This window comes from Phycodurus eques, chromosome 1 (assembly GCF_024500275.1).
Source record: "Phycodurus eques isolate BA_2022a chromosome 1, UOR_Pequ_1.1, whole genome shotgun sequence".
Classification (NCBI taxonomy): domain Eukaryota; kingdom Metazoa; phylum Chordata; class Actinopteri; order Syngnathiformes; family Syngnathidae; genus Phycodurus; species Phycodurus eques.
Window position 1 is genome coordinate 183,203 of NC_084525.1, and position 27,040 is coordinate 210,242.

General features: G+C 47.5%; 1 protein-coding gene across 1 annotated transcript in view; it reads left to right on the forward strand.

The window, feature by feature from the left end:
- lama5 (laminin, alpha 5) overlaps positions 1-27,040 on the forward strand; it is a 262,541-nt gene that overhangs the window by 148,125 nt on the left and 87,376 nt on the right. The window contains 7 exon segments of the mRNA XM_061670415.1: positions 3,862-4,076; positions 4,158-4,258; positions 20,151-20,334; positions 20,418-20,558; positions 24,051-24,196; positions 25,676-25,786; positions 26,195-26,306. Of these exon segments, the coding sequence (XP_061526399.1) occupies positions 3,862-4,076; positions 4,158-4,258; positions 20,151-20,334; positions 20,418-20,558; positions 24,051-24,196; positions 25,676-25,786; positions 26,195-26,306 (1,010 nt within the window).

Sequence of the window (27,040 nt, forward strand, 5' to 3'; positions counted from 1 at the left end):
CCAGGCATGCAGCACCCATGTGATCACAACAACAGCATATGCTAAGGTTCAAACAAAGTAGCAAAAAGTGGGGGCGATGTTTGCCATGTTGCAGTATTAACACAGTAGATGTTGTGTATTGCCCCTTCCCTGAGCCGTCACCTTGTGCTTCTGTGCTTCCCAGTGATCCTAGGAGCTAAGTTGTCTGTGACTTTATTTCCATGGAATTTTAACCCATGGCAAACAGGACCAAGGTGAGGGAGCAGACAAAGCACGGTTAAAAGACCCCCAATGACGATTAAAATTAATGGATCTAGGTTTACCTTGCCTGGACACGGGTCACCGGGACTCCCCTCTGGAGCCAGGCCTGGAGGTGGGGCTCGAAGGCGAGCGCCTGGTGGCCCCATGGCCCGGCTGGCTACAGCCCGAAAGGGTAACGTGGCTCCCTCTTCCCATGGGCTCACCACCTGTGGGAGGGGCCATAGGGCTCAGGTGCAGTGTGAGCTGGTTCGTGGCCAAAGGTAGGGACCTTGGCGATCCGATCCCTGCCTATAGAAGCTGGCTCTAGGCATGTGGAATGCAACCTCTCTGGCAGGGAAGGAGCCCAAGCTGGTGCCTGAGGTCGAGATGTTCCGACTAGACATAGTCGGGCTCTCTTCCACACACAGCTTGGTCTCTGGTACCAGTCCTCTCGAGATGGGTTGGACCTTCGTCCGCTCTGCAGTTGCCCATGGTGAGCGGCGCCGAGCAGGGGTGGCTAAACGTATTGCTCCCGGCTCTGCGGCTGTACATTGGGGTTCACCCCGGTGGACGAGAGGCTAGCCTCCCTCCGCCTTCGGGTGCGGAGACGGGTCCTGACTGTTGTTTGTGCCATACTACTACAAACAGTAGTTTGGTGCAATACAGACCCTTTTTGGCGGGGGTGCTGGAGAGCGCTCCTGCTGGAGACTACATCGTGCTGCTGGGGGACTTCAGTGCTCACGTGGGCAATGACAGTGAGACCTGGAAGGACGTGATTTGGAGGAACGATCCCCCCACCTACCACCCACCCCGATCAGAACCCGAGCGGTGTTCTGTTATTGGACACGGATTGTCCATAACAAACACCATGTTCAAGCGTAAGGCTGTCCATATGTGCACTTGGCACCAGGACACCCTAGGCCACAGTTCGATGATCAACTTTGTGGTTGTGTCATCGGACTTGCGGCCACATGTTTTGGACACTCGGGTGAAGAGAGCTGTCAATTGATCACCACCTGGCTCCTTACTGGCAAGGCCACGGGGGTGGATGGATTCGCCCGGAGTTCCTAAGGGCTCTGAATGTTGTGGGGCTGTCCTGGTTGACACGCCTCTACAACATTGCATGGACATCGGGGACAGTGCCTCTGGATTGGCAGACTAGGGTGGTGGTCCCCCTTTTTAAGAAGGGGGACCGGAGGGTGTGTTCCAACTACAGGGGGATCACACTGCTCAGCCTCCCTGGTAAGGTCTATTCAGGTGTGCTGGGGAGGAGGGTCCGTCGGGAAGTCGAATCTCAGATTCAGGAGGATTAGTTGTGGTTTTCATCCTGGCCATTTAACAGTGGACCAGCTCTACACCGCTGGGTCTTCGAGGGTGCATGGGAGTTTTCCCAACCAGTCTATTAAGGCATTCGTCCGGGCCCCTGGGGGAGTCATGTGGGGGGTAAAACAGGCTGTTCGGTCCCTGTACGACCGGTATCAGAGTTTGGTCTGCATTGCCGGCAGTTAGTCGCATTTGTTTCCGGTGAGGGTTGGACTCCGCCAAGGCTGCCCTTTGTCACCGATTCTGTTCATAATGTTTATAGACAGAATTTCTAGGCACAGCCGAGGCGTAGAGGGGGTCCGGTTTGGTGGTGTCAGTATTGCATCTCTGCTTTTTGCAGATGATGTGGTTCTGTTGGCTTTATGAAGCCGTGATCTCAAATTCTCATTGGAGCGGTTTGCATCAGAGTGTGAAGCGGTTGGGATGAAAATCAGCACCTCCAAATCTGAGACCATGGTTCTCAGTCGGACAAAGGTGGAGTGCCCTCTCCAAGTCGGGGATGAGATCCTGCCCCAAGTGGAGGAGTTCAAGTATCTTGGGGTCTTGTTCACGAGTGAGGGAAGAATGGAACGGGAGATCGACAGGCGGATCGGTGCAGCGTCTGCAGTGATGCGGACTTTGTATCGATCCGTTGTGGTAAAGAAGGAGCTAAGCCAAAAGGCGACGCACTCGATTTACCGGTCCATCTACGTTCCTACCCTTACCTATGGTCACGAGCTGTGGGTCGTGACCCAAAGAGAAAGATCCCGGATACAAGCGGCCGAAATGAGTTTCCTCCGCAGGGTGTCCGGGCTACTTTTTTTCTCATAAACTTGTTTGGATGTCTTGGAGACATGAAAGCACACATCACGCTGCCTCTAATGCCCTCAATGAGCAGCGTCTGCTGCCATGAGGCTGTCCGCTCGTGGCAACACCCGCTCGCCTCTTGTGCCTGTTTTCCATCTCATTCAGTGGAGTAACAAAGGAGGAGCTTGTGTTTGCATCTGTATGAAACAAGGCAATTAAATAAATCAAATGAAAAGAAAAAACACTGTCCCAATCCCATCATTCATGTTGATGAGCCAATCAGTAGATTTGGTTTGTTTGTGAATGTCGTAACCCTCCAGTCTTTAAATTGCAGAATAAAGTTGATTTTAATTCATAGAAAACAAACTAAAAACGAGCAGAAGAAAGTTCATTTGAAGTTCTAATCATACTTTGGTTTTTTTTTAACTCGCTTGTCATCTCTCCCACTACGTTCTTCCTTTCTCCTACAAGCGTCCTTTGCAATCAATTATGCAAATGAGGCTATGACATTGTAGCGTATATTGGATAAAACGTAATTACTTTAAGAAATAAGTTTGTCGAAGGTGAACATCTGCGTTCACTTCCTGTTTAGTCCGATAGACGTTTAACATCAGATTCAAACTAATTTTGTCTCGAAACGGGCACCACTTCTCTTTTTATACTGTATGTGTAAAATGTAGGAAAAATGACGAGAAAGGTTGCCAACCTGATTGGTTGGCAACCTTTAGCGAATGAGAAACCTCATTCGCTAAAGGTTGCTACACTTAAGAAGTAAGAGTTCTAGATTACAGAGGTTCATTTGTTGAACTCCAAAACACAACAAAGAGTGGAATTTTCTCGAATATTTAATTGAATCTACGAGGGATCTATAGGGAAATGCACAGAGGGCTCTAATTACAGAAAGAAAATAACACTAATAATGGTGAAAGAAAGAAAAATAGCCGTACGAATAGGGAAATAGAACATTGTGTGGTGCGGGGCTAAAGTTGAAATCTTGTGAGCCTTTAATGCGTTGAGTCAAAGCTAGAACAAAATTGGGATTTTGTGTGAAGCTAGTAATTTCCCCCAAATTAATAGGCACTGCCTCAAAGTTCCGAGGACTGGGGTTCAAATCCCGGCCCCGCCTGTGTGGAGTTTGCATGTTCTCCCCGTGCCTGCGTGGGTTTTCTCCGGGCGCTCCGGTTTCCTCCCACATCCCAAAAACATGCGTGGTCGGTTAATTGAAAACTCTAAATTGCCCATAGGTGTGAATGTGAGTGCAAATGGTTGTTGATATGTTCCCTGTGATTGGTTGGCGACCAGTTCAGGATGTACCCCGCCTCTCGCCCGAAGATAGCTGGGATAGGCTCCAGCACGCCCCGCGACCATAGTGAGGATAAGCAATATAGAAGATTAATAAATAGAGGAAAGAGAAAACCGCAACCTTAAGCAAATACAATGCAAACATCCGTAACCCGGAACGGTGAGTGGAGGCTAGCTGCATTTTTAGCATGCCCAAACAGAACTTTGTCATTAACAATGGCCTCTTGGCAGGTGTGCCCCCGGTTACTACGGTAACCCTATGGTGCTGGGCAGCACATGTCAGCCGTGCAGTTGCCATGGCAACACGGACCCCAACATGCTTTTCACCAACTGCCACCCACTGACGGGTGAGTGTCTGAGCTGCATGCACAACACAACCGGGCCTCACTGCGATGAGTGTGCTCCTGGCTACCACGGTGACGCCGTCTCCGCAAAAAACTGCACCCGTAAGTCTGAGTCGTCCTGATAGGTCGACCGGAGGTGTTACATAATTGTGAAGCCACTAAGACGTTGTTGTTGTTGTATAGAATGCAGTTGTTCACCGTGCGGCACCGAGTCGTGTGACCCTCAAACCGGGGAGTGCCGCTGCAAACTAGGAGTGAGCGGACCTCAATGCCACCGCTGTCAGGTTTGTTGACGACGTGTAAACGTTATATACACAACACACCGGAGACAAAAGCGTTCTTTTGAACAGTGAATAGTGGGCGACTTCTTCACCAGCATTTTCTGGAAAAATGAGAGATGAGTTCAGCAAGCATTGAGCACATCACTGGTGTTTCGCACCTTTAAACCCAGAACACCAACAGGTGGGGGGTGCTCGCGGCAGCCAACCCTAGGACTCATGTTTTTCCCACTCTTTTTTTCCCACTCTTGTTTCGGAACAAGAGCCAAAAGCTTTCCTGTTCTGCTTCCTCTGCCAGGTCTTTTGTGGCCTTTTTGGAGTGTGGGATCCCGAGAGCCCTTAGGAGTCACTGGTCGGATGCTCCTGTGTACCCTTAGCTCGACTTCCACTGAATGTGTGTCCACCCAGCTTCCACCCAGCTGGCGGCACAGAGACGCCAGCTCTGTGTACGTCTTCTTCTTCCACTCGGTGGCCACTTACATTTCTTCCTCCGTAGTCCTGGAATAGATGACGATATCTGGTTGTAAGGGAATGCAGCCTTATAGGGGCCACAAGCCAGTGCAAACTGTAGGCCAGTCCCAAGCCCGGATAAATGCAGAGGGTTGCGTCAGGAAGGGCATCCGGCTTAAAACTTTGTCAAACAAATATGAGCATTCATCCAAAGAATTCCATACCGGATCGGTTGTGGCCCGGGTTAACAACGTCCGCCACCGGCGCCGTCAACCTGCAGGGCGCCATTGGAAATTCAGCTACTGTGGGTCGAAGTCGAAGAAGTGGGTTGAAAGTGGGTTCTTCGGCAGAAAGAGAAGAGGAAAGCACAGAGCCTAGAACTGAATGTGGGACTTTGAATGTTGGGACTATGAGAGGAAAATCTCGGGAGTTGGTTGACATGATGATTAGGAGAAATGTTGATATATTGTGTGTCCAGGAGACCAGGTGGAAAGGCAGTAAGGCTAGAAGTTTAGGGGCAGGGTTTAAATTATTTTACCATGGTGTAGATGGGAAGAGAAATTGAGTCGGGGTTATTTTAAAAGAAGAGAAGGCTAAGAATGTCTTCGAGGTGAAAAGAGTATCAGATCGAGTGATGAGGCTGAAACTTGAAATTGAGGGTGTTATGTGTAATGTGATTAGTGGCTATGCCCCACAGGTAGGATGTGACCGAGAGGTGAAGGAGAAATTCTGGAAGGAGCTCGACGAAGTAGTTCTGAGCATCCCAGACAGATAGAGAGTCGTGATTGGTGCAGATTTTAATAGACATGTTGGTGAAGGAAATGATGAAGAAGTGATGGGTAAGTACGGCATCCAGGAAAGCAACTTGGAGGGACAGATGGTGGTAGACTTTGCAAAAAGGATGAAAATGGCTGTAGTAAACACTTTTTCCCATAAGAGGTCGGAACATAGGGTGGCCTACAAGAGCGGAGGTAGAAGCACGCAGGTGGATTACATCTTGTGCAGACGATGTCATCTGAAGGAGGTTACCGACTGTAAGGTTGTGGTAGGGGAGACTGGCTAGACAGCATAGGGCGGTGGTGTGTAAGATGACTCTGGTGGTGAGGAGGAAGCTTAGGAAGACAAAGGCAGAGCAGAGAACCATGTGGTGGAAGCTGACACAGGACGGGTTTTGTGCAGCTTTTCGGGAAGAGGTGAGACAGGCTCTCGGTGGACAGGAGGAGCTTCCAGAAGACTGGACCGCTGCAGCCAAGGTGATTCGAGAGGCTGGCAGGAGAGTACTTGGTGTATCTTCTGGCAGGAAAGGAGAGAAGGAGACTTGGTGGTGAAACCTCACAGTACAGGAAGGTTAGCTAAGAAGAAGTGGGATACTGAGAGGACCGAGGAGAGGCGAAAGGAATACATTGAGATGCAACACAGGGCAAAGGTAGAGGTGGCAAAGGCCAAACAAGAGGCATATGATGACATGTATGGCACGTTGGACACTAAAGAAGGAGAAAAGGATCTCTACAGGTTGGCCAGACAGAGGGATAGAGATGGGAAGGATGTGCAGCAGGTTAGGGTGATTAAGGATAGAGATGGAAATATGTTGACTGGTGCCAGCAGTGTGCTAGCTAGATGGAAAGAATACTTCGAGGAGTTGATGAATGTGGAAAATGAGAAAGAAGTGAGAGTAGAAGAAACAAGTGTGGTGGACCAGGAAGTGGCAATGATTAGTAAGGGAGAAGTTATAAAGGCATTAACGAGGATGAAAAATGGAAAGGCAGTTGGTCCTGATGACATTCCTGTGGAGGTATGGAAGCATCTATGAGAGGTGGCTGTGGAGTTTTTGACCAGCTTGTTCAATAGAATTCTAGCGCGTGAGAAGATGCCTGAGGAATGGAGGAAAGGTGTGCTGTTGCCCATTTTTAAGAACAAGGGTGATGTGCATAGCTGTGGGAACTATAGAAGAATAAAGTTGATGAGCCGCACAATGAAGTTATGGGAAAGAGTAATGGAGGCTAGACTCAGGACAGAAGTGAGTATTTGCGAGCAACAGTATGGTTTCATGCCTAGAAAGAGTACCACAGATGCGTTATTTGCCTTGAGGATGTTGATGGAAAAGTGCAGAGAAGGTCAGAAGGAGCTATATTGTGTCTAGAGAAAGCCTATGACAGAGTAACCAGAGAGGAACTCTGGTACTGCATGCGGAAGTCTGGAGTGGCAGAGAAGTATGTTAGAATAATACAGGACATGTACGAGGGCAGCAGAACAGTGGTGAGGTGTGCTGTAGGTGTGACAGACGAAATTAAGGTGAAGGTGGGAATGCATCAGAGATCAGCCCTGAACCCCTTCTTGTTTGCAGTGGTGATGGATAGGCTGACAGATGAGGTTAGACTGGAATCCCCGTGCACCATGATGTTTGCAGATGACATTGTGATCTACAGTGAAAGCAGGGAGCAGGTGGAGGAACAGTTAGAAAGATGGATGCACAGGAAAGCAGAGGAATGAAGATTAGCCGAAGTAAAACAGAATATATGTGCATGAATGAAAGGGGTGGAGGGGGAAGAGTGAGGCTACAGGGAGAAGCGATAGCAAGGGTGGAGGACTTTAAATACTTGGGGTCATCCGTCCAGAGCAATGGGGAGTGTGGTAAGGAAGTGAAGAAACGGGTCCAAGCAGGTTGGAACGGGTGGAGGAAGGTGTCAGGTGTGTTATGTGACAGAAGAGTCTGGAGGTGGCGGAAATGAAGATGTTGAGGTTCGCTCTCTGAGTGACCAGGTTGGATAAAATTAGAAATGAGCTCATCAGAGGGACGGCCGAGGTTCGATGTTTTGGAGACAAAGTTAAAGAGAGCAGACTTCGATGGTTTGGACACGTCCAGAGGAGAACTAGTGAGTATATTGGTAGAAGGATGATGAGGATGGAGCTGCCAGGCAAGAGAGCGAGAGGAAGACCAAAGAGAAGGTTGATGGATGTCGTGAGGGAAGACATGATGGCAGTTGGTGTTGGAGAGGAGGATGCAGAAGACATGGAAAAGGATGACGCGCTCTGGCGACCCCTAAAGGGACAAGCCCAAAGGAAAAGAAGAATATCTGGTTGTAAGGACTTTTTGGGGATCTCCATGTGGAACTGGAATTGGCAAGTGACGTTGACCGCAATTTTCCGCTCAGCTCCAGGTGCCCCACATAAAATCTACTGTCAGATCTGCCTTGTTCCATCACAAAAAAATTAAAAAAAATTAAAAAAAGCATTTCCCGACTACTGCCTTCATTCTCTGACCCTGTTGCTGAGACTCCCAGCCACTTATTCATCACTTACCACCTCGACTATTGTAATTGACTCCTGTTCAAGGTTCCAAGCAAAATACTGGACAGACTGCAATATGGGCAGAATTCAGTTGCCAGGGTTCTCACCTGGACCAAACCTTGGCAGCACATCACAACCACCAACACCTACAGTGCCATGAAAAAGTATTGTCCCCTTCATCAAATTCTTATATTTTTGCATCGTTTCCCCACTTTGTTTAAGATCCTCAAACAAATGTAAATATCAGCCAAATATTACCCAGGTAAACTTAAAATGCTTTTTTAAAATGATTTCATTTATGAAAGAAAAATATATATTAAAAGTAACCGGGCCCTTTGTGAAAAAGTCATGGCCCCCTAAACCTAATAACTGCTTGGGCAATCCTCAACAGCAACAACTGAAATCCAGCATTTTCTGTGACTGGCAATGAGTCTTTCTGATCTCTGTGGAGATATTTTGGCCCACTGTTTCTTGCAGACTGCGATTGGCTGGCGACCAGTTCAGGGTGTAACCCGCCTCTCACTCAGAGTCAGCTGGGATAGGCTACAGCATGCCCGCGACCCTAATGAGGATAAGCAGTATGGAAAATGAATGAATGTCACTGACAGAATTGTTTGAATTCAGCAAAAATGTTGGGTTTTCTAGCAAGAACAGCCTTTTTAAGGTCATGCCACTGCATTTCAATCGGATTCAAGTCTGGACTTTGACTAGGCCAGTCCAAAACCTTTTTTTGTTGTTGTTTTTTTTAAGCCATTCATAAGTTGACTTGCTGGTGTGTTTTGGATCATTATCCTGCTGCAGAACCCAAATGCATTTGAGCTTGAGGTCACAAACTAATGGCTGAAAGTTCTCCTTCAGGATTTTCTGTTAAAGAGCAGAATTCATGGTTCCATCAATCACAGCAAGTTGTCCAGGTCTCTTCCCTCCAAGGGGGGCCTGCAGTTCTTTAGAAGTTGTCCTGAGTTCCTTTGTGGCCTCCTGGATGAGTCATTGCTTTTCTCTTGGCGTAATCTTTGTAGGCCGGCCACTCCTAGGACGGTTCACCATGTTTCTTCATGTGAGGATAATTCACTGGAATCATAAAGGTTTAGAAATGGCTTTTGTAACCCTTTCCAGACTGATACTTTTCAATTACTTTATTTCTCGAATGTTCTAGAATTTTTTGGATCGTGTCATTTTGTTGCACCTTTTTTAGATCTTTTTCCCACCTTGATTTTGTCTGGACAGATTCTGTTTAAGTGATTTCTTGATTAAACAGGTCTGGATGTAATCAGGCTTGGGTGTGATCAGTGAAAATTTACCAAAAATTGTGATTAGTCACAATGAATTCATGATTTAACAAGGGGGGTAATTACTTTTTCACACAGGGCCTGTGAACTTTGAATATTTTTTTTTCCTTAATGAATGAAATCACCATTTAAAAACAGCATTTTAAGTTCACATGGGTTTTATTTGTCTATTTAAATGTTTTTGATGATCTTAAACAAGGATGAGATCCTGCCCCATGTGGAGGTGCTCAAGTATATTGGGGTCTTGTTCACGACTGGGGGAAGAATGGAACGGGAGATCGACAAGCGGATCGGTGCAGAGTCTGCAGTGATGCGGACTTTGTATCGATCCATTGTGGTGAAGAAAGACGTAAGCCGAAAGGCGAAGCTCTCTATTTACTGGTCGGTCTACGTTCCTACCCTCACCTATGGTCACGAGCTGTGGGTCGTGACCGAAAGAACAAGATCCCGGATACAAGCGGCCCGAAATGAGTTTCCTCCGCAGGGTGTCCAGGCTCTCCCTTAGAGATAGGGTGAGAAGCTCGGTCATCCGGGAGGATCTCAAAGTAGAGTCGCTGCTCCTCCGCATTGAGAGAAGCCAGATGAGGTGGCTCGGGCATCTGTTTAGGATGCCTCCTGGACGTCTCCCTGGTGAGGTCTTCTGGGCACGTCTCACCGGGAGGAGCCCCCTTGGACAAGGACACGCTGGAGAGACTACATCCTTCGGGGTGCCTGGGAACGCCTCGGGATCCCCCCGGAAGAGCTGGAAGAAGTGGCTGGGGAGAGGGAACTCTGGGCGTTCCTGCTAAAGCTACTGCCCCTGCGACCCGACCTCGGATAAGCGGAAGAAAATGGATGGATGGATCTTAAACAATAAAGTGGGGAAACTAAGAAAAAATATAAGAATTTGAGAGGGGGGCCAATACATTTTCTCAGCACTGAGAGAATATTATGAGAGCATCATATTTAAGCTGCTCCCCCTCGCTTACAAAGCAACATGACCTCGCCCCACAGTACCTTTCAGATCTAATTCATCACTACACTTCCTTACGGAACCTGCGGTCGACTGATGTCTTCTCACAAACTAACCTTTGAGGAGAGACCCTTAAGCGTTGCAGCACCTACCCCGTGAACTCTCTTACCAAGGAGATTTGGCAGGCACAAACATTGGCCAGTTTCAAATCTGCACTGAAACTGAAACGGCGCTTGTTCACCCAGGACTTTGGCACCTAGTTTGGGTGTTCTGTTGTTGTTTGTTTTTTTGATAATCTTTGTCGTCTACTTGTTGAAAGGAGCTATATAATACGTATTATTATTATTGTTATTATTATTATCCATCCCTCCATTTTCTTTACCGCTTATCCTCAGTAGGGTCGTGGGCATGCAGGCGCCTATCTCAGCTGACTCTGGACAAGAGGTGGGGTACACCCTGAACTGGTCACCAGCCAATTCCAGGGCAGAAAAACAACCATTTGCACTCACATTCACATTTATGGGAAATGTAGTCTTTAATTAAACTACCATGCATTTTTTTGGGATGTGGGAGGAAACCGGCGTACCCTGAGAAAACCCACAAAGGCAGAAGGAGAACATGCAAACTCCACACAGGCCAGGCCGGATTTGAACCTGAGTCCTCAGAACTTTTGGCGAGATGTGCTAACCAGTCGTCCACCATGCCGAATGGTTTGATTTAGTGGGGTCACAACCTATTCTATTCTCGACTATTGTGCTCCAAGCGATCGTAACACCACAATATACATACTGCACACCTGTTAATTTACACACCTCACTTTCATTGCAATTTTTACATTTTCTTTCCCAAGTATTATGCATGTATCCTGTAGTGAGTCTCATATTATTGAGTGAGCTCCCATTTATCACTAAGTAATGCGCCTATTAGTTTTTGTTTGAGATCTTACAGCCACTGTTCTGTGTCGATGGTGAGGTGTGAAGTGTGAGAACTCCCCCCACCTCACACACACACACCTTGCCTGACAAACCGGATCCACCGCTATAACGGTACTGACCCGACTCTGTTAACATCCAGCCCGCACGTCTCCAGTGTTTCGACCAGCTTGTGCAGGACCCGGTCATGGCGTCATCTGTGCCGTCTAGCCTCTCAAAGCTGTTTTGCAAGCTTGGGTTTTGGGACTTGCAGAGCTGGCAGGCTTAATCTGAGCCATACCACAGGTGCAGATTTTTCTGGGGATTGGCAAAGGATACGGATCAGCTTTGCATGAGACATCCTCCGCCTATTGTCGGATTTCATGCCCATTTGCCCCACGGCTTCCGAGGTTGTCCATCTTCGTTGTTTCTGGCACATGGCTCTGATCTTATAGCGTTGCTCCTCCACTTTCAGAATCAGAATCATCTTTATTTGCTAAGTATGTCCAAAACACACAAGGAATTTGTCTACGGTAGTTGGAGCCGCTCTAGTACAACAGACAGTCAATTTACAGAACACTTTGGGGACATAAAGACATTGACAAAAAACAATTGTGCAAAAAGATGCAGAGTCCTCTAGCACTTAGAACAGTTCGAATGACTAATATTGCAATAGTCCGGTGCAATGACCATTGTGCAAAGGGCGCTGAGACTTCAAGGAGTGTATGCGGTTTAAAGTGACGAGTAGTGCGATAATCTGGGACAATGTTGGTTGTGCAAATGTTACAGGTACTCCTCAATCAGTGTGCAAATGGAGCAGATGCTACTCTGGCATGAGTGGCCAGTTTCACCCCTTCCGAACCCACCATCTTTCCTTCTCTGGGGTTTTCGTCCATCCGATCATCTCTCATCCACGACCAGCCCTCCCTTGCTAATGCATTCCAACAACCTCTTGGTGCTTTCAGCGATTGATGGCATTAGTATTAAAGCAAATGCAACATCCACTTGTCTTAAGAATCAGAATCAGAATCATCTTTATTTGCCAAGTATGTCCAAAAAACACACAAGGAATTTGTCTCCGGTAGTTGGAGCTGCTCTAGTACGACAACAGACAGTCAATTAACAGAGAACACTTTGGAGACATAAAGACATTAACAAAAAACAGTCACTGAGCAATAAAGGATTGCTAGTTATCTGGTAATGCCGGTACTTTTTTTTTTTTTTGACAATTGTGCAAAAAGATGCAGAGTCCTCGAGCACTAAGAGCAGTTTGAATGACTAATATTGCAATTGTCCGGTGCAATGACCATTGTGCAAAGGGCGCCGAGACTTCAAGGAGTGTATGCAGTTTAAAGTGACGAGTAGCGCGATAATCTGGGACAATGTTGATTGTTTTATAACCCCAATTCCAATGAAGTCGGGACGTTATGTTAAGCATAAATAAAAAATATAGGTTGAACATGATTTACAATTTGCTTTGGAGCAAAAACAAAAGGTGTGACTGTTGATTTCGAGGCATTCAAATGTCTATGGGCTCACCACCTGTAGGAGGGGCTAGAGGGGTCGGGTGCAGTGTGAGCTGGGCGGTGGCCGAGGGCGGGGACCTTGGCGATCAGATCCCCAGCTACAGAAACTGGCTCTTGGGACGTGGAATGTCAGCTCTCTGGTTGGGAAGGAGCCTGAGGTGTGGGTACACTTATCGCCACCCGGCTCGGCGCCTGTACGGTGGGGCTCACCTCGGTGGACGAGAGGGTAGCCTCCCTCCGCCTTCAGGTGGGGGGATGGGTCCTGACGCAGTTCGAAAGACTAATATTGCAATAGTCCGGTACAATGACCATTGTGCAAAGGGTGCCGAGACTTCAAGCGAGTAGTGCGATAATCTGGGACAATGTTGATTGTGCAATGTTGCAGATACTCCTCACTCAGTGTGCAAATGTAGCAGATGCTACTCTGGCATGAGTGGCCAGTATTGGTCAACAACAGATATGCAAATAGTGCAGCGTGGCGAGACTACTACAGTGAGTGCACGAGTAATATATAATTGGCCCCACAGAAATGTGACAACGAACTCAAGTCAAAACACTGGCAGCATGTTGCAATGGAATTGTAGGTTAGCTGTTAGAAGTTGATTGCAAGAGGCAAGAAGCTGTTGGAATGTCTGCTAGTTCTAGTTTGCATTGATCGGCAGCGCCTACCTGAGGGAAGGAGCTGGAAGAGCTGGTGACCGGGATGTGAAGGGTCCGAGAGGATTTTGCTCGCTCTTGTCTTAGTTCTGGCAGCGTGCAAGTCCTCAAGGGTGGGTAGGGGGGTACCGACAATCCTTTCAGCAGTTTTGATTGTCCGTTGCAGTCGCAGTTTGTCCTTTTTTATGTAGCAGCACAAAACCAGACTGTGATGGAAGAACACAGGACTGATTCAATGACCCCTGTGTAGAACTGCCTCAGCAGCTCCCGTGGCAGGCCGTGCTTTCTCAGAAGCCGCAGGAAGTACATCCTCTGCTGGGCCTTTTTGAGGACGGAGTTGACGTTGATCGCCCACTTCAGGTCCTGAGAGACTGTAATTACCAGGAACTTGAAGGTCTCAACAGTTGACACAAGGCAGCTGGACAACGTGAGGGGCAGCTGTGGCAAAGGACGCCTCCTGAAGTCCACGATCATCTCTACAGTCTTCAGCGTGTTCAGCTCCAGGTTGTGTCGGCCGCACCACAGCTCCAGCCGCTCCACTTCCTGTCGATATGCAGACTCGTCACGTCACCTTAAGGCCTCTTTATACACCCACGCTCGCGCGGCCGACAGCGCCCGCATTCCATCACGTGACCGACACATAGGGCCCCTATGCGTCACTTGACGCACACACGGCACAAGTTGTCGCCACGCGCAGAATGCCGCGGAGATCATCTCTCGTGATTGGTCCGTTTTAGTCTCATGCTAATCGCAAAGATGATTCTGATTCTAATGCTGTGATGACGTACTCAGCTTTCCCCTCGGTTCGACATACCACCTACGCAGCCTTCTTGATCGATTTTGCAGTATAATTAAACGTATCATCTGGTCCATCTGTTCTAGCAGACACTGTTCCACGGTCGCCATTGTTGTTGCTTTTTTTCCTTGTTCCGGAAAGGAAAGTAAAAACGCTTACCGGAAATGGCCATAAAATGCAGAGGAAACTCCACTCTGTGGTCTCCTAGCCAATACCAGACGTATTGAAACCCCCGACTCTGAGGAGAACTGCAGGACATTTTAAAAACAGCGCGCATGGGTTGCGCTCGAGTATAAAGGCAAACTGCGTGCAGGATAGCCGCAGTGAAGTCAGCGCGGTCGCCACCCGCACGAGTATCAAGAAGCCTTTACTCTGCTTGAAACCACTCAATGGAGGGTGAGGGGTGGCGTACTGTGTCATGCAAATGCTATATACGGCTTTTATGACGACCGGGGGCAGAGTTAGGGCATTGAGATAAAGCAACAGCTACTCAGTATTGCCACTGTTGGGACTGTCGCTATATTTAGTGACCTTTTCTGGTATTGTGGAGTCTGAGACTCCCTCCAATGTCACAGTCTGCCATGACAGCCGATCTGTCAGCCAGTCACAGTCTGCCATGACAGCCAGCCAATCACAGTCTCTCAGCCACACTTAGCTACACCCCATTATTTAAGGCTTCGTTGATGACGCAATCATTTTTTGTTTTTGACTGTCATACGTGGAAGATGCTACAACACGACCCCCTGAATCCCATGTGCTTTCCTCCCAGGACCAAGAGTTTTGCCTTATCCCGTTTGCCTCCTCTTCCTGTGGTTGTTTTCTCAGCATTCTGGCTTCGACCTGGAGTTCCACATGAGCACTTTCTTTATCACTCCCTGGCACACATCACATACTTCGGCTTACTTCACAACACATACGTTGCAAAATCTAAACATATACATGATCTTTTCTAGTGTAACTTGTGTCAACTCGTGTGACTGTGACCACCGCCATTTCCTCATTGAACAGTAGAGGGGGGGGTAAACTGGCTATAACTGGGAGTAATCTTGTTTCTAAAATTTTGGATTGCTGTCCGTGCTGGCGTTTTTAGGTCATTAACACTCTCTGTATAGTTGACAGTAGCCAGCACAGTGAGAGCCTCCTAAAGCCCTTCCTGTGAAATAACTTAAAATATGTTCACTGCACTAAATGTTCAGATTTTATAAAACATATTAATACATAGCACTGAAAGAGTTAAAAACATTTTTGGCTTAACGACGCTACTGGTGGAGAGCGTCCCCAGCACCAGCATCACACCCGGACTCACCCCTCATTCTTCTTGGGGACTTTAACAAAGCTAAACTCAACCACGAACTCCCTAAATACAAGCAGCACATCAACTGTATAAATAAATACAATTTTGGACCACTGCTATACTACGCTAAAAAACGCATACCGTGCCAAACTTCGTGCAGCACTGGGCTTGTCTGATCACTGCTTAATTCACTTAATACCGACGTACAAGCAAGAACTTAAATGCGCGAAGCCTACAGTGAAAACAGTGAAAAGTGGACCAATGAAGCAAAGATGGAACTTCAAAGCTGTGTAGACTGCACAGACTGGAGTGTCTTTGAAAATTCAGCTGGCAGCCTGGATGAATATACGGACACTGTCACATCCTATATCAGTTTCTGTGAAGAGGTTATTTGTACCAACAAAGTCATTTCGCACACTCAACAACAACAAGCCCTGGTTCACTGCCAAATTTAAGCAGCTTCGCCAAGCTAAGGAGGACGCATATCAAAGCGGGGAGAGGGCCATGTATAATCGAGCTAGAAACCAGCTGACTAAAGAAATTAACATTTCAAAGAGGACCTATGCAGCAAAATTGGAAAAACAGTTTAGCGCTAACGACTCTAAATCAGTCTGGCATGCATTCCAATCGCCGACCAATTACAAGCGACGATCCCCCCAAGCTGAGAACAATAGCACACTAGCCAACGACTTGAATACCTTCTACTGCAGATTTGAAAAGGATCTGGGGTGGTCTTTATGTCTCAAAAGTGTTCTCTGTCAATTGACTGTCTGTTGTCGTACTAGAGTGGCTCCAATTACCGGAGACAAATTCCTTGTGTGTTTTTTGGACATACTTGGCAAAAAAAGATGATTCTGATTCTCCATGTGGCACCGCAGCTGCTTGGCTGCAGAGAGGAAGGCACTGCAAAGGATGGTGAAGGCTGCTCAGAGGGTCAGAAGGCTGCTTAGGGTCATTGTCTTGTTGGAAGGTGAACCTTCGGCCCAGTCTGAGGTCCTGAGCACTCTGGAGAAGGTTTTCGTCCAGGATATCCCTGTACTTGGCCGCATTCATCTTTCCTTCGATTGCAAACAGTCTCCCTGTCCCTGCAGCTGAAAACACCCCCACAGCATGATTCTGCCACCACCATGCTTCACTGTTGGGACTGTATTGAACAGGTGATGAGCAGTGCCTGGTTTTCTCCACACATAGTGCTTCGAATTAAGGCCAAAAAGTTCTATCTTGGTCTCCTCAGACCACAGAATCTTATTTCTCCCCATCTTGGAGTCCTTCAGGTGTTTTTTAGCAAACTCCATGGAGGCTTTCATATGTCATGCACTGAGGAGAGGCTTCCGTCGAGCTACTCTGCCATAAAGTCCCGACAGGTGGAGGGCTGCAGTGATGGTTGACTTTCTAGAACTTTCTCCCATCTCCCGAGCGACAGAGATCTTTGGGTTCTTCTCCTCTCTCACCAAGGCTCTTCTCTGCCAATTGCTCAGTTTGGCCAGACGGACAGCTCTAGGCAGGGTTCTGATACTCCCAAACATCTTCCATTTCAGGATTATGGAGGCCACTGTGCTTTTAGGAACCTTAAGTGCAGCAGAATGAAGGTGTAGAACTATCTTAAGGATGATCAGAAGAAATGGACAGCACCCGAGTTAAATATGAGTGTCACAGCAAAGGGTCTGAATACTTATGGCTGTGTGATATTTCAGTTTTTCTTTTTTTATAAATCTGCAAATATTTCAACAATTATGTTTTTTTCTGTCAACATGGGGTGCTTTGTGTACATTAATGTGTCAAAAATGAACTTAAATGGTTTGAACAAATGTCTGCAATATAACAAAGAGTGAAAAAGGGGGTGTTTAAAACTTTCCGTATCCACTGTAAATTAGTGTTTAGTAGGGATGTAACAATGTTCACAATATCGCGATATCGCAAAATTAAAAGCGCCTCTGTCATAGTGGTCTTGTCTCAGCATAGAATAATGAGCCGTTGTACTTAAAATTTAATTTTGGGCCGGCTGTACGCAGCCACGCTGGTGCTACTCAGGCTGCTACAGCCAGGGTACAGCGTTCGAAGTGGAGCGCGAGTATAAACACACCTGATTGGACCTGTTACCCATGTGACCATGTGGGTGGGTATGTCACAAAAACAGACTGATTGGCTGACTGCCCCATGTGGCCGGCCGGGATCAGCTGCTAGTAGACCTCAGCGTTGCGAAGCTGCAGCCCGGCCGGCGGCGGCCACCGGGAGGCCCCGCGAGCCGTCCCTCCGCATGCTGCCGCCGCTGCTCCCCCTCGAAGTAATGAGATGCTGAATTATTTAAGCATATTGGAACAGTGTCACTTTTTAGTGGTGTACGAGTGAGTGTTGATCTCAAGTTGAAAGTCATGGGTGAAAGAACATCACACGGAGAGAGAATAATGATCCCTCCCCAATACATTCCATTATTCCCAAAAATGAAATAGGTCCACTCCATACAAATACAGATATCACTGCAAAAATAAATCATCCGACATACAGTACTTCCCTCTTTCCAAATGAAATCTCCACATTTCAAATTATAACATATTACATAGGCTGCTCAGAAAAATAAGTCATCCAACAATATTGCTAAGTGGGGGTAAAGAGACAAGGGATTCCGATACCTTTAAGATTGTTCACTTGACTTGAATTTTTGGACTCAAGCAAAGAAATCACTGTTAGTAGGCAGTATCCAATTTCTAATGTTAGAAATAAAAAATATGATTGTCCATCCATCCATCCATTTTCCGAGCCGGTTCTCCTCACTCGGGTCGCGGGTGTGCTGGAGACTATCCCAGCTATCATCGGGCAGGAGGCGGGGTACACCCTGAACTGGTTGCCAGCCAATCGCAGGCCACATAGAAACAAACAACCATTCGCACTCACATTCACACCTACGGGCAATTTTGAGTCCTCAATCAACCTACCACGCATGTTTTTGGGATATGGGAGGAAAGCGGAGTGGCCGGAGAAAACCCACGCAGGCACGGGGAGAACATGAAAACTCCACACAGGCGGGGTCGGGGATTGAACCCCGGTCCTCAGAACTGTGAGGCAGACGCTCTAACCGGTCGTCCACCGTGCCGCCAAAATATGATTGTAAATACTGTTAAATTAGTGAAAGAAATTTATCAATGGACAAGTTTGTAATTGTGACTGTAGCAATAATAGTGTTTTGGAGGTTCAGTATATGAATGTAAACATTGGATGGACGGGGATAGAATTGCACGGTTCAGCATAGCTGCCAAGTCATGGGCAGAGAACATCAGTGTGGTGGCAGTATGATGTAGATTGACTGTATTGTGATGACACAATCAGTCAAAATTAAGAAAGGGTCTCTCACAGACCCGGTTTACTTGGTTGTTTAATTTCACACTTGGTGGGTGGGCAGGCAGTCCAGCTACAACTATTTGTATTCTCAACATTAAAAAGTCACTTTTATATGATACAGTGGTGTGCAAAATAGTTTGCCCCCTTCCTGATTTCTTATTTTTTGAATGTACGTCACACTTATATGTTTCCCATCGTGAAACAAATTTAAATATCAGTCAAAGGCAACACAAGTAAACACAAAAATGCAGTTTTTAAATGGTTTTTATTATTAAGGGAGAAAAAAATCCAAACCTGATGGCCCAGTGTGAAAAGGTGATTGCTGGTTGGGCCACCATTAGCAGCAACAACTGCAATCAAGCATTTGCAATAACTTGCAATGAGTCTCTTTCAGCATTGTGGAGGAATTCTGACACACTCAGCCTCATCTTTGCAGAATTGCTGCAATTCAGCCACATTGGAGGGTTTTCAAGCATGAACTGCCTTTTTAAGGTCATGCCACAGCTTCTCAATAGGATTCAGGTCAGGACTTTGACTAGGCCACTCCAAAGTCTTCATTTTGTTTTTCTTCAGCCATTCAGAGGTGGACTTGCTGGTGTGTTTTGGATTATTGTCCTGCTGTAGAACCCAAGTTAGTTTCAGCTCGAGGTCATGGACAGATGGCCGAACATTCTCCTCCCCGGGCGCTTTAGCTGCCCCCTGCTCCAGTGTGTTCCACTCACAAGTGTGTGTGTTCACTGTGATGGGTTAAATGCAGAGAACAAATTTCATGTGCATGCATGCATGTTCATGACAATAAAGGTGATTCTTCTTCTTCTTCACGATATTTTGATAGACAGCGGACAGGTCCTGAAGCAGCAAAACAGCCCCGGACAATCACACGACAACCACCATATTTTACTGTTGGTATGATGTTCTTTTTCTAAAATGTGGTGTTACGTTTACACCACGTCATTACATGGACACACACCTTCCAAAAGGTTCAACTTTTGCCTCATCAAACCACAGAGTAGTTTCCCAAAAGTCATCAAGATGTCCATCCATCCATCCATTTTCCGTACCGCTTGTCCTCACTAGGGTCGCAGGCGTGCTGGAACCTACCAAAGCTGACTCTGGGCGAGATAATAAAATCCATTTCAAAACTGCCTTTTGTGTTTACGAGTGTTGTCTTTGACTAATATTTAAATTTGTTTGATTATGGGAAACATTTGAGTGTGACAAACATGCAAAAAAAATAATCTGGAAGGGGCAAACACCTTCACACCACTTTATATCTTGTACAGACATATCTGTACAAGCTTTTACGTTGGTGACAGTTTGACGCTGAAACAGACTATTTCTATTACCAGATTCCATTTTGTTGACTCCAAATTCCTGCATCATTCTTCTCGTCTCTCAGGACGGCTCGTTTGGTTTCGAGTCATGTGCTGGGTGTCGTCCATGCGACTGTGGTGCCTCGGCAGCACTGGTGCGGCCTTGTGACTCTCAAAGCGGTCAGTGCACGTGCCAGCCCGGCGTCAATGGACCCAACTGTCGCCACTGCGCTCCCGGATTCTGGGACTATGGAGCTGACGGATGCAAGCGTGAGCGAGCGCGAACACAAATGGGATGGGAAGTGATTTTACACAGTGAATGGAATGAAGGTATGTCTTGTTTGTGGGGTCAGAGTGTGACTGTAAGGGTGGACACTGCGACCCGCGGACTGGAGAGTGCCGCTGTCGGGACGGCATGATGGGAAAACAGTGTGACACCTGTTCGGATGAATACAACATTCCCGTTGCGCATGGTCACGACCTGCACTGCGAAGGTGACAATGTACACACGCGCAGAGTTGAGGGGCTGTCAAGTACATATTTAGAGACACACTACTGAAACGCTCTCACATAGACTACTGAAACAATGTCACATTCACTACTGAAATGCTCACACACACACACACACACACACACACACTTACTACTGAAATGCTCTCACTGGCTCTGACACACACTTGAAGTGCTTCTCTCACACACCACTGAAATGCTCTCACAGGAAAACGCTCTTACTCACACATGAAGTGCTTCTCATACACGACTGAAATGCTCTCACAGGCAAAAGCAACTGAAATATGATTAGCTCACACACTTCTGAAATGCTCACAGTCAAACAATCTTACTCTTACTGAAGCGCTTCCCGCACACAACTGAAATGCACTCACAGGCAAATACCACTGAAAAGTTATTCGCTCACACACTCTACTGAAACGCTCTCGCATACAAAACTAAAATGCTCTCACACTCTACTGACAAATTTGTCCTTCGCATGGATTTCTGAAGTGCTCACAGATGCTCTTCTGAAACACTTACACACACTACTGATACGCCACTGAGACACATACTGCTGAAAGGCTCTCACAAACACTACTGAAATGCTCACGGTCAGTACTGAAACTCTCAACCTGATGGATGGATGGTAATTAACCGGGCATTGTAGTTGTACACATACAAGTCCTTTCAGTCTTACGAAAATGCTATTATAACAAAGCGTCACATCCGCTCACACCATCCATCCATCCATTGTCTTCCGCTTATCCAAGGTCGGGTCGCAGGGGCAGTAGCTTTAGCAGGGACGCCCAGACTTCCCTCTCCCCAGCCACTTCTTCCAGCTCTTCCGGGGGGATCCCGAGGCGTTCCCAGGCCAGCCGAAGGATGTAGTCTCTCCGGCGTGTCCTGGGTTTTCCCCGGGGTCTCCTCCCGGTGGGACGTGCCCAGAAGACCTCACCAGGGAGACGTCCAGGAGGCATCCTAAACAGATGCCCGAGCCACCTCATCTGGCTCCTTTCAATGCGGAGGAGCAGCGGCTCTACTCTGAGCCCCTCCCGGATGACCGAGCTTCTCACCCTATCTCTAAGGGAGAGCCTGGACACCCTGCGGAGGAAACTAATTTCGGCCGCTTGTATCCGGGATCTTGTTCTTTCGGTCACGACCCACAGCTCGTGACCATAGGTGAGGGTAGGAATGTAGATCAACCGGTAAATTGAGAGCTTCGTCTTTCGGCTTAGCTCCTTCTTCACCACAACAAACCGATACAAAGTCTGCATCACTGCAGACGCTGCACCGATCCGCCTGTTGATCTCCCATTCCAGTTTTCCCTCACTCGTGAACAAGACCCCAAGAAATATGAACTTCTCCACTTGGGGAAGGATCTCATCCCCGACCTGGAGAGGGTACTCCACCCTTTTCCAACAGCCCGTATCAGGTGGTTCGGTACCCCATACTCCTGAAGCACCCCCCACAGGACTCCACGAGGGACAGGGTCGAACGCCTTCTCCAATTCCACAAAACATATGTAGACTGATTGGGCGAACTCCAATGCACCCTTGAGGACCCTGCCGAAGGTCAACAGCTGGTCCAGTGTTCCACGGCCAGGACGAAAACCACACTGCTCCTCCTGAATCTGAGATTTAACTTCCCGACGGACCCTCCTCTCCAGCACCCCTGAATAGACCTTACCAGGGAGGATGAGGAGTGTGATGCCCCTGTCGTTAGAACACACCCTCCGGTCCCCCTTCTTAAAAAGGGGGACCACAACCCCAGTCTACCAATCCAGAGGCACTGTCCCCGATGTCCACGCGATATTGCAGAGGCGTGTCAACCAGGACAGCCCTACAACATCCAGAGCCTTGAGGAACTATGGACGAATCTCATCCACCCCTGGGGCCTTGCCACCGAGGAGCTTTTTAACCACCTCGATGACCTCAACCCCAGAGATAGGAGAGCCCGCCTCAGATACCCCAGACTCTGCTTCCTCATGTGAAGGTGTGTCGATGGAATTGAGGAGGTCTTCGAAGTATTCTCCCCACTGATTCACAACATCCCGAGTCGAGGTCAACAGCGCCCCATACCCACTACACACAGTGTTGATGGTGGACTGCTTCCCCCTCCTGAGACGCCGGATGGTGGACCAGAATTTCCTCGAAGCCGTCCGGAAGTCTTTCTCCATGGCCTACCAAACTCCTCCCACGCCCGGGTTTTGCCTCAGTGACCACCAAAGCTGCATTCCGCTTGGCCAGCACACCCTCACAATGCGTTTGGGCCTTTTTGAGGACGGAGTTGATGTTGGACTTGATGTCCTGGTGCCAAGTGCATGTGTGGACACCTTTATGCTTGAACATGGTGTTTGTTATGGACAATCCGTGGTGAGCACAGAAGTCCAATAACAGAACACCACTCGGGTTCTGATAGGGGGGGCCGTTCCTCCCAATCACGCCCTTCCAGGCCTCATTGTCATTGCCCAGGTGAGCATTGAACTCCCCCAGCAGAACGATGGAGTCCCCAGCGGGAGCGCTTTCCAGCACCCCCTCTAAGGACTCCAATAAGGGTGGGTACTCTGAACTGCTGTTTGGTGCATAGGCACAAATAAAGGTCAGGACCCGTCCCCCCACCCTGAAGGCGGAGGAAGGCTACCCTCTTGTCCACCGGGGTGAACCCCAATGTACAGGCGCCGAGCCAGGGGGCAACAAGTATACCCACACCTGCTCGGCGCCTCTCACTGTGGGCAACTCCAGAGTGGAAAAGAGTCCAACCCCTCTCAAGAGGACTGGTACCAGAGCCCAAGCCGTGTGTGGAGGCGAGCCCGACTATATCTCGTCGGAACTTCTCAACCTCACACACCAGCTCAGGCTCCGTCCCTACCAGAAAAGTGACATTCCACGTCCCTAGAGCCAGCTTCCGTAGCCGGGGATCGGATCGCCAAGTTCTCCGCCTTCGGCCACCGCCCAGCTCACACTGCGCCCGACCCCTATGGCCCCTCCCACAGGTGGTGAGCCCATGGGAAGGGGGACCCACGTTACCCTTTCGGTCCGTGCCCGGCCGGCCCCCATGGGGGCAGGCCCGGCCACCAGACGCTCGCGTTCGAGCCTCCACCATCTCCAGGCCTGGCTCCAGAGGGGGGGCCCGGTGACCCGGGTCTGGGAACCCTAGATCCAGATATTTTGTTCGTCATAGGGTTTTTTGGAGCTGTGCTTTGTCTGGTCCCTCTCCTAGGACCTGTTTGCCATGGGTGACCCTACCGGGGGCGTGAAACCCCAGACTACTTAGCTCCTAGGATTATTGGGACACACAAACCCCTCCACCTCGATAAGGTGACGGCTCAAGGAGAGGATCCGCTCACACGTCATTCTTAAAATTATCTCATTTTCTGTATTGAAGAGAGATAATCCTGAAATGCTCTGGTGGCCCCTCATACCCACAAACGCATAGACATGCGCACACAGAAAGACACGTATGTCATGTAATATAAGTGTGTGTTACAATGGCAGCATGTGACAGCTGCGTCGTTGTCCTGCTGGAGGATCTGCACAAGATCGACTTTGACTCGCTCGCTGCACATCTGCTCAACCTCAACGCCAGCACCATGGCCTGGATGCAGCTGCGCAAGCTCAACGCGTCCATGAATGACATCACCGTGAGTTTCACACACATACACACACAGCCGAGTGTTTTTTTTTCTTTTAAGTGGATTGAGGATGGGTTGTGTTGTTGCAATTAGCAGTGTGCCAATTACTTTCGAAGAGGGGATTTGATTTATACTTTGTAAACGGCTGTTCTGCGACTTAGAATCAATACATGACGATTAGGGTTGAGAATCGAGAACTGAATGGAACCGGGACTAACATTCCGGTTCTCCCAGAATCATTCAAATTAAAACATTTCGGCTACCAGTTTCGATGCCTACAGTCTGCCGACCGCGAAGAAGAAAGTGGCAAAAACCAACTAAAAAGAACGCACACGAAGATGTGCTTGTGCCCAACGGCAGCAGTGAACAAAAGTGTTAATTCATGTTAAAATAAATGGATTAAGATTATATAGTGCAAAGGAGGCTTTCGCGATGTGTAGAAGTCTGACGAGCTCACTCCCGCTCCGAGCCTCAGCCTACACCGCGAGGAACTACAGTCAGGTCCATTGGGTGCGTGAAACAATAATAGACTATTGCAATATTAGTCATTCGAACTGATCTAAGTGCTAGAGGACTCTACATTTTTTTTGCACAGTTGTCAAAAAAAATAATAATGTACCGGCATTACCAGATAACTAGCAACCCTTTACTGCTCAGTGACTGTTTTTTCTTTTTTTGTGTCAATGTCTTTATGTCTCCAAAGTGTTCTCTGTCAATTGACTGTCTGTTGTCGTACTAGAGCGGCTCCAACTACCGGAGACAAATTCCTTGTGTGTTTTGGACATACTTGGCAAATAAAGATGATTCTGATTCTGATCTGATTCTGATAAATATGTCTATGCCAACACTGAGGCAGCTAACAAGTTAAACGGTGGGTTGGACTCTTGCACTGATGGTTTTTAGCATTATTTTAGTCTTCAAACCAACGTAATAGCTGATGACAGACACAAAAATGCACCAACTACATCAGGGTGTTGAAGTGGGTGTGTTGCTTGAAAAGTTTGGTAAATAAAGCCTGTTGCATGTTGTAAAAATTGCATGACAAAACATTAAACAGCCTTGTTTGGGTGGGTTGAGGGGTGGTCATGATAGGATTGCACCATTTGTTGAACAGAGTCGTGGCTTGCAAAAGAGATGGATATGCTATATAGGGTTTGGATTTTTTTTTTTTTCGGGGGGTTGATTGGTTGGAAATAGGGATACATCAGCTGTGTCAGGGTGTTGAAGGAGGTGCATGACTTGCAAAGTTGAGGAAAGCTTGTTCGAAAAACAGCATAACAATATACGTACTAAACAGGCTTTGTTTTCACTAGTTTGGGTGGATTTAAGCAGTAGGGGTGCAGGGAATAGTGACGCACCAACTTTTTTAGGGTGTTGAATTGGGTGCGTGGATTCAAAAGTCGGGGTGTTGTTGGTGTAACGTTGACTCGTCCATGTGGTACTGAACTATGTCTACATACGTTTGTTGTCATCTTGCGGCCATCGCAGCACACCTCCAAGAAGTACTACAGTTCACTGAATGGGAGCCGCCATCGCGCCAACATACTGGATGGCGAGATTGTGAACATCAGCGCAGACGTGGACATGCTGCAGGACAAGGTGATGCTTATAAATGCATTTTTCCATCAAGCAGTCCACTTTGGTAGACATTTTTCAACAGTATACTGTACTTATATCTATTGTATCTGTACATTATGTCATTTTCTTCGGGGTTACCAAACAGAAGAAGTAGCTTATTAGTGGTAAAGTACTTGAAGGCTGAAGCGATACACAGTGGCGGACACTCGTTTTCATCTTGTAATCAAGAAGAACCATGCCTTACACTGTTGTTTGTGTCAACTTCTTCTTCGTTGTTGATGCCTTACACGCTGTGACATCATGATATTAACCTACCCTACCAAATAGGATGCACAATTGCAAACCTCCAACTAGAGCACTTGGTGGAAAGTAAACATTTCCATTCAGACACAATTCATGTCCGTGCTGACTTTATGGTGGCGTTCTCAGACCGCAACGACGGCCAAGCAATTGAGCGAGCTGGCAAACAGCACCTCCGACACTCACCAGAGGGCGCAAGACCTGCTGGGCTTCATCCACGTGGTGGCCAAGGATTTAAATGGTAGGAATCGTTTTGAATTCGGGAAAACATTTGTTGCTCACAAGTGTTTTGATATTTTAATTGATTGTCCATATTAGTGGAAGCTGATTGTTTTGTTGAACCACTTTTATGTTACATATAAACGACTGGAAAAGGCCGAGTAGCTCACATTTTGTCAAAGAAATGTGGATATGTCTTTTGTCAGTCAGCACTGTATGTTCGACCTTTAAAGGAGACATTGTGGTTATATTCATATTCAATTTAAAATATATATAATATATATATTTATAGATAGATAGATAGGATAGATAGGCCAAGACCGGCCATCGGGGTACTGGGACAATGCCCGGTGGGCCGGTCCTCATGGCCGATGCTGGCGGATTTTTAAAATGTATTCATTTATTTTTAAAATTCAATTTAGAGGTTGCAGCCCATTGGTTCATCTTAGAAGAAATCATGATCTAGTACGATAGTGGCCCGAACCCTTCCAAGCACCCGCTAATTTACTTGAGTGCGTACAGGTGTTGGATAAATGAGTGGAAAATTTGAAAGACAAAAACAAACAAAAGGGGGGGTGCGGAGAAGTTGCCTGCAAAGAAAACGAAGAGGCTGTCTGTAGATGCTGCGAAATGTGTCAAAATAACAGACATGTTCGCTGGAGTTGCTGCCTCCACGTCTCCAGCGATGCTCCTGCAGCAGAAGTTTGAAGAGTTTTCAGGTAAAAGTGACCGCATCCGTGAGCAGGAAGAGAAAAG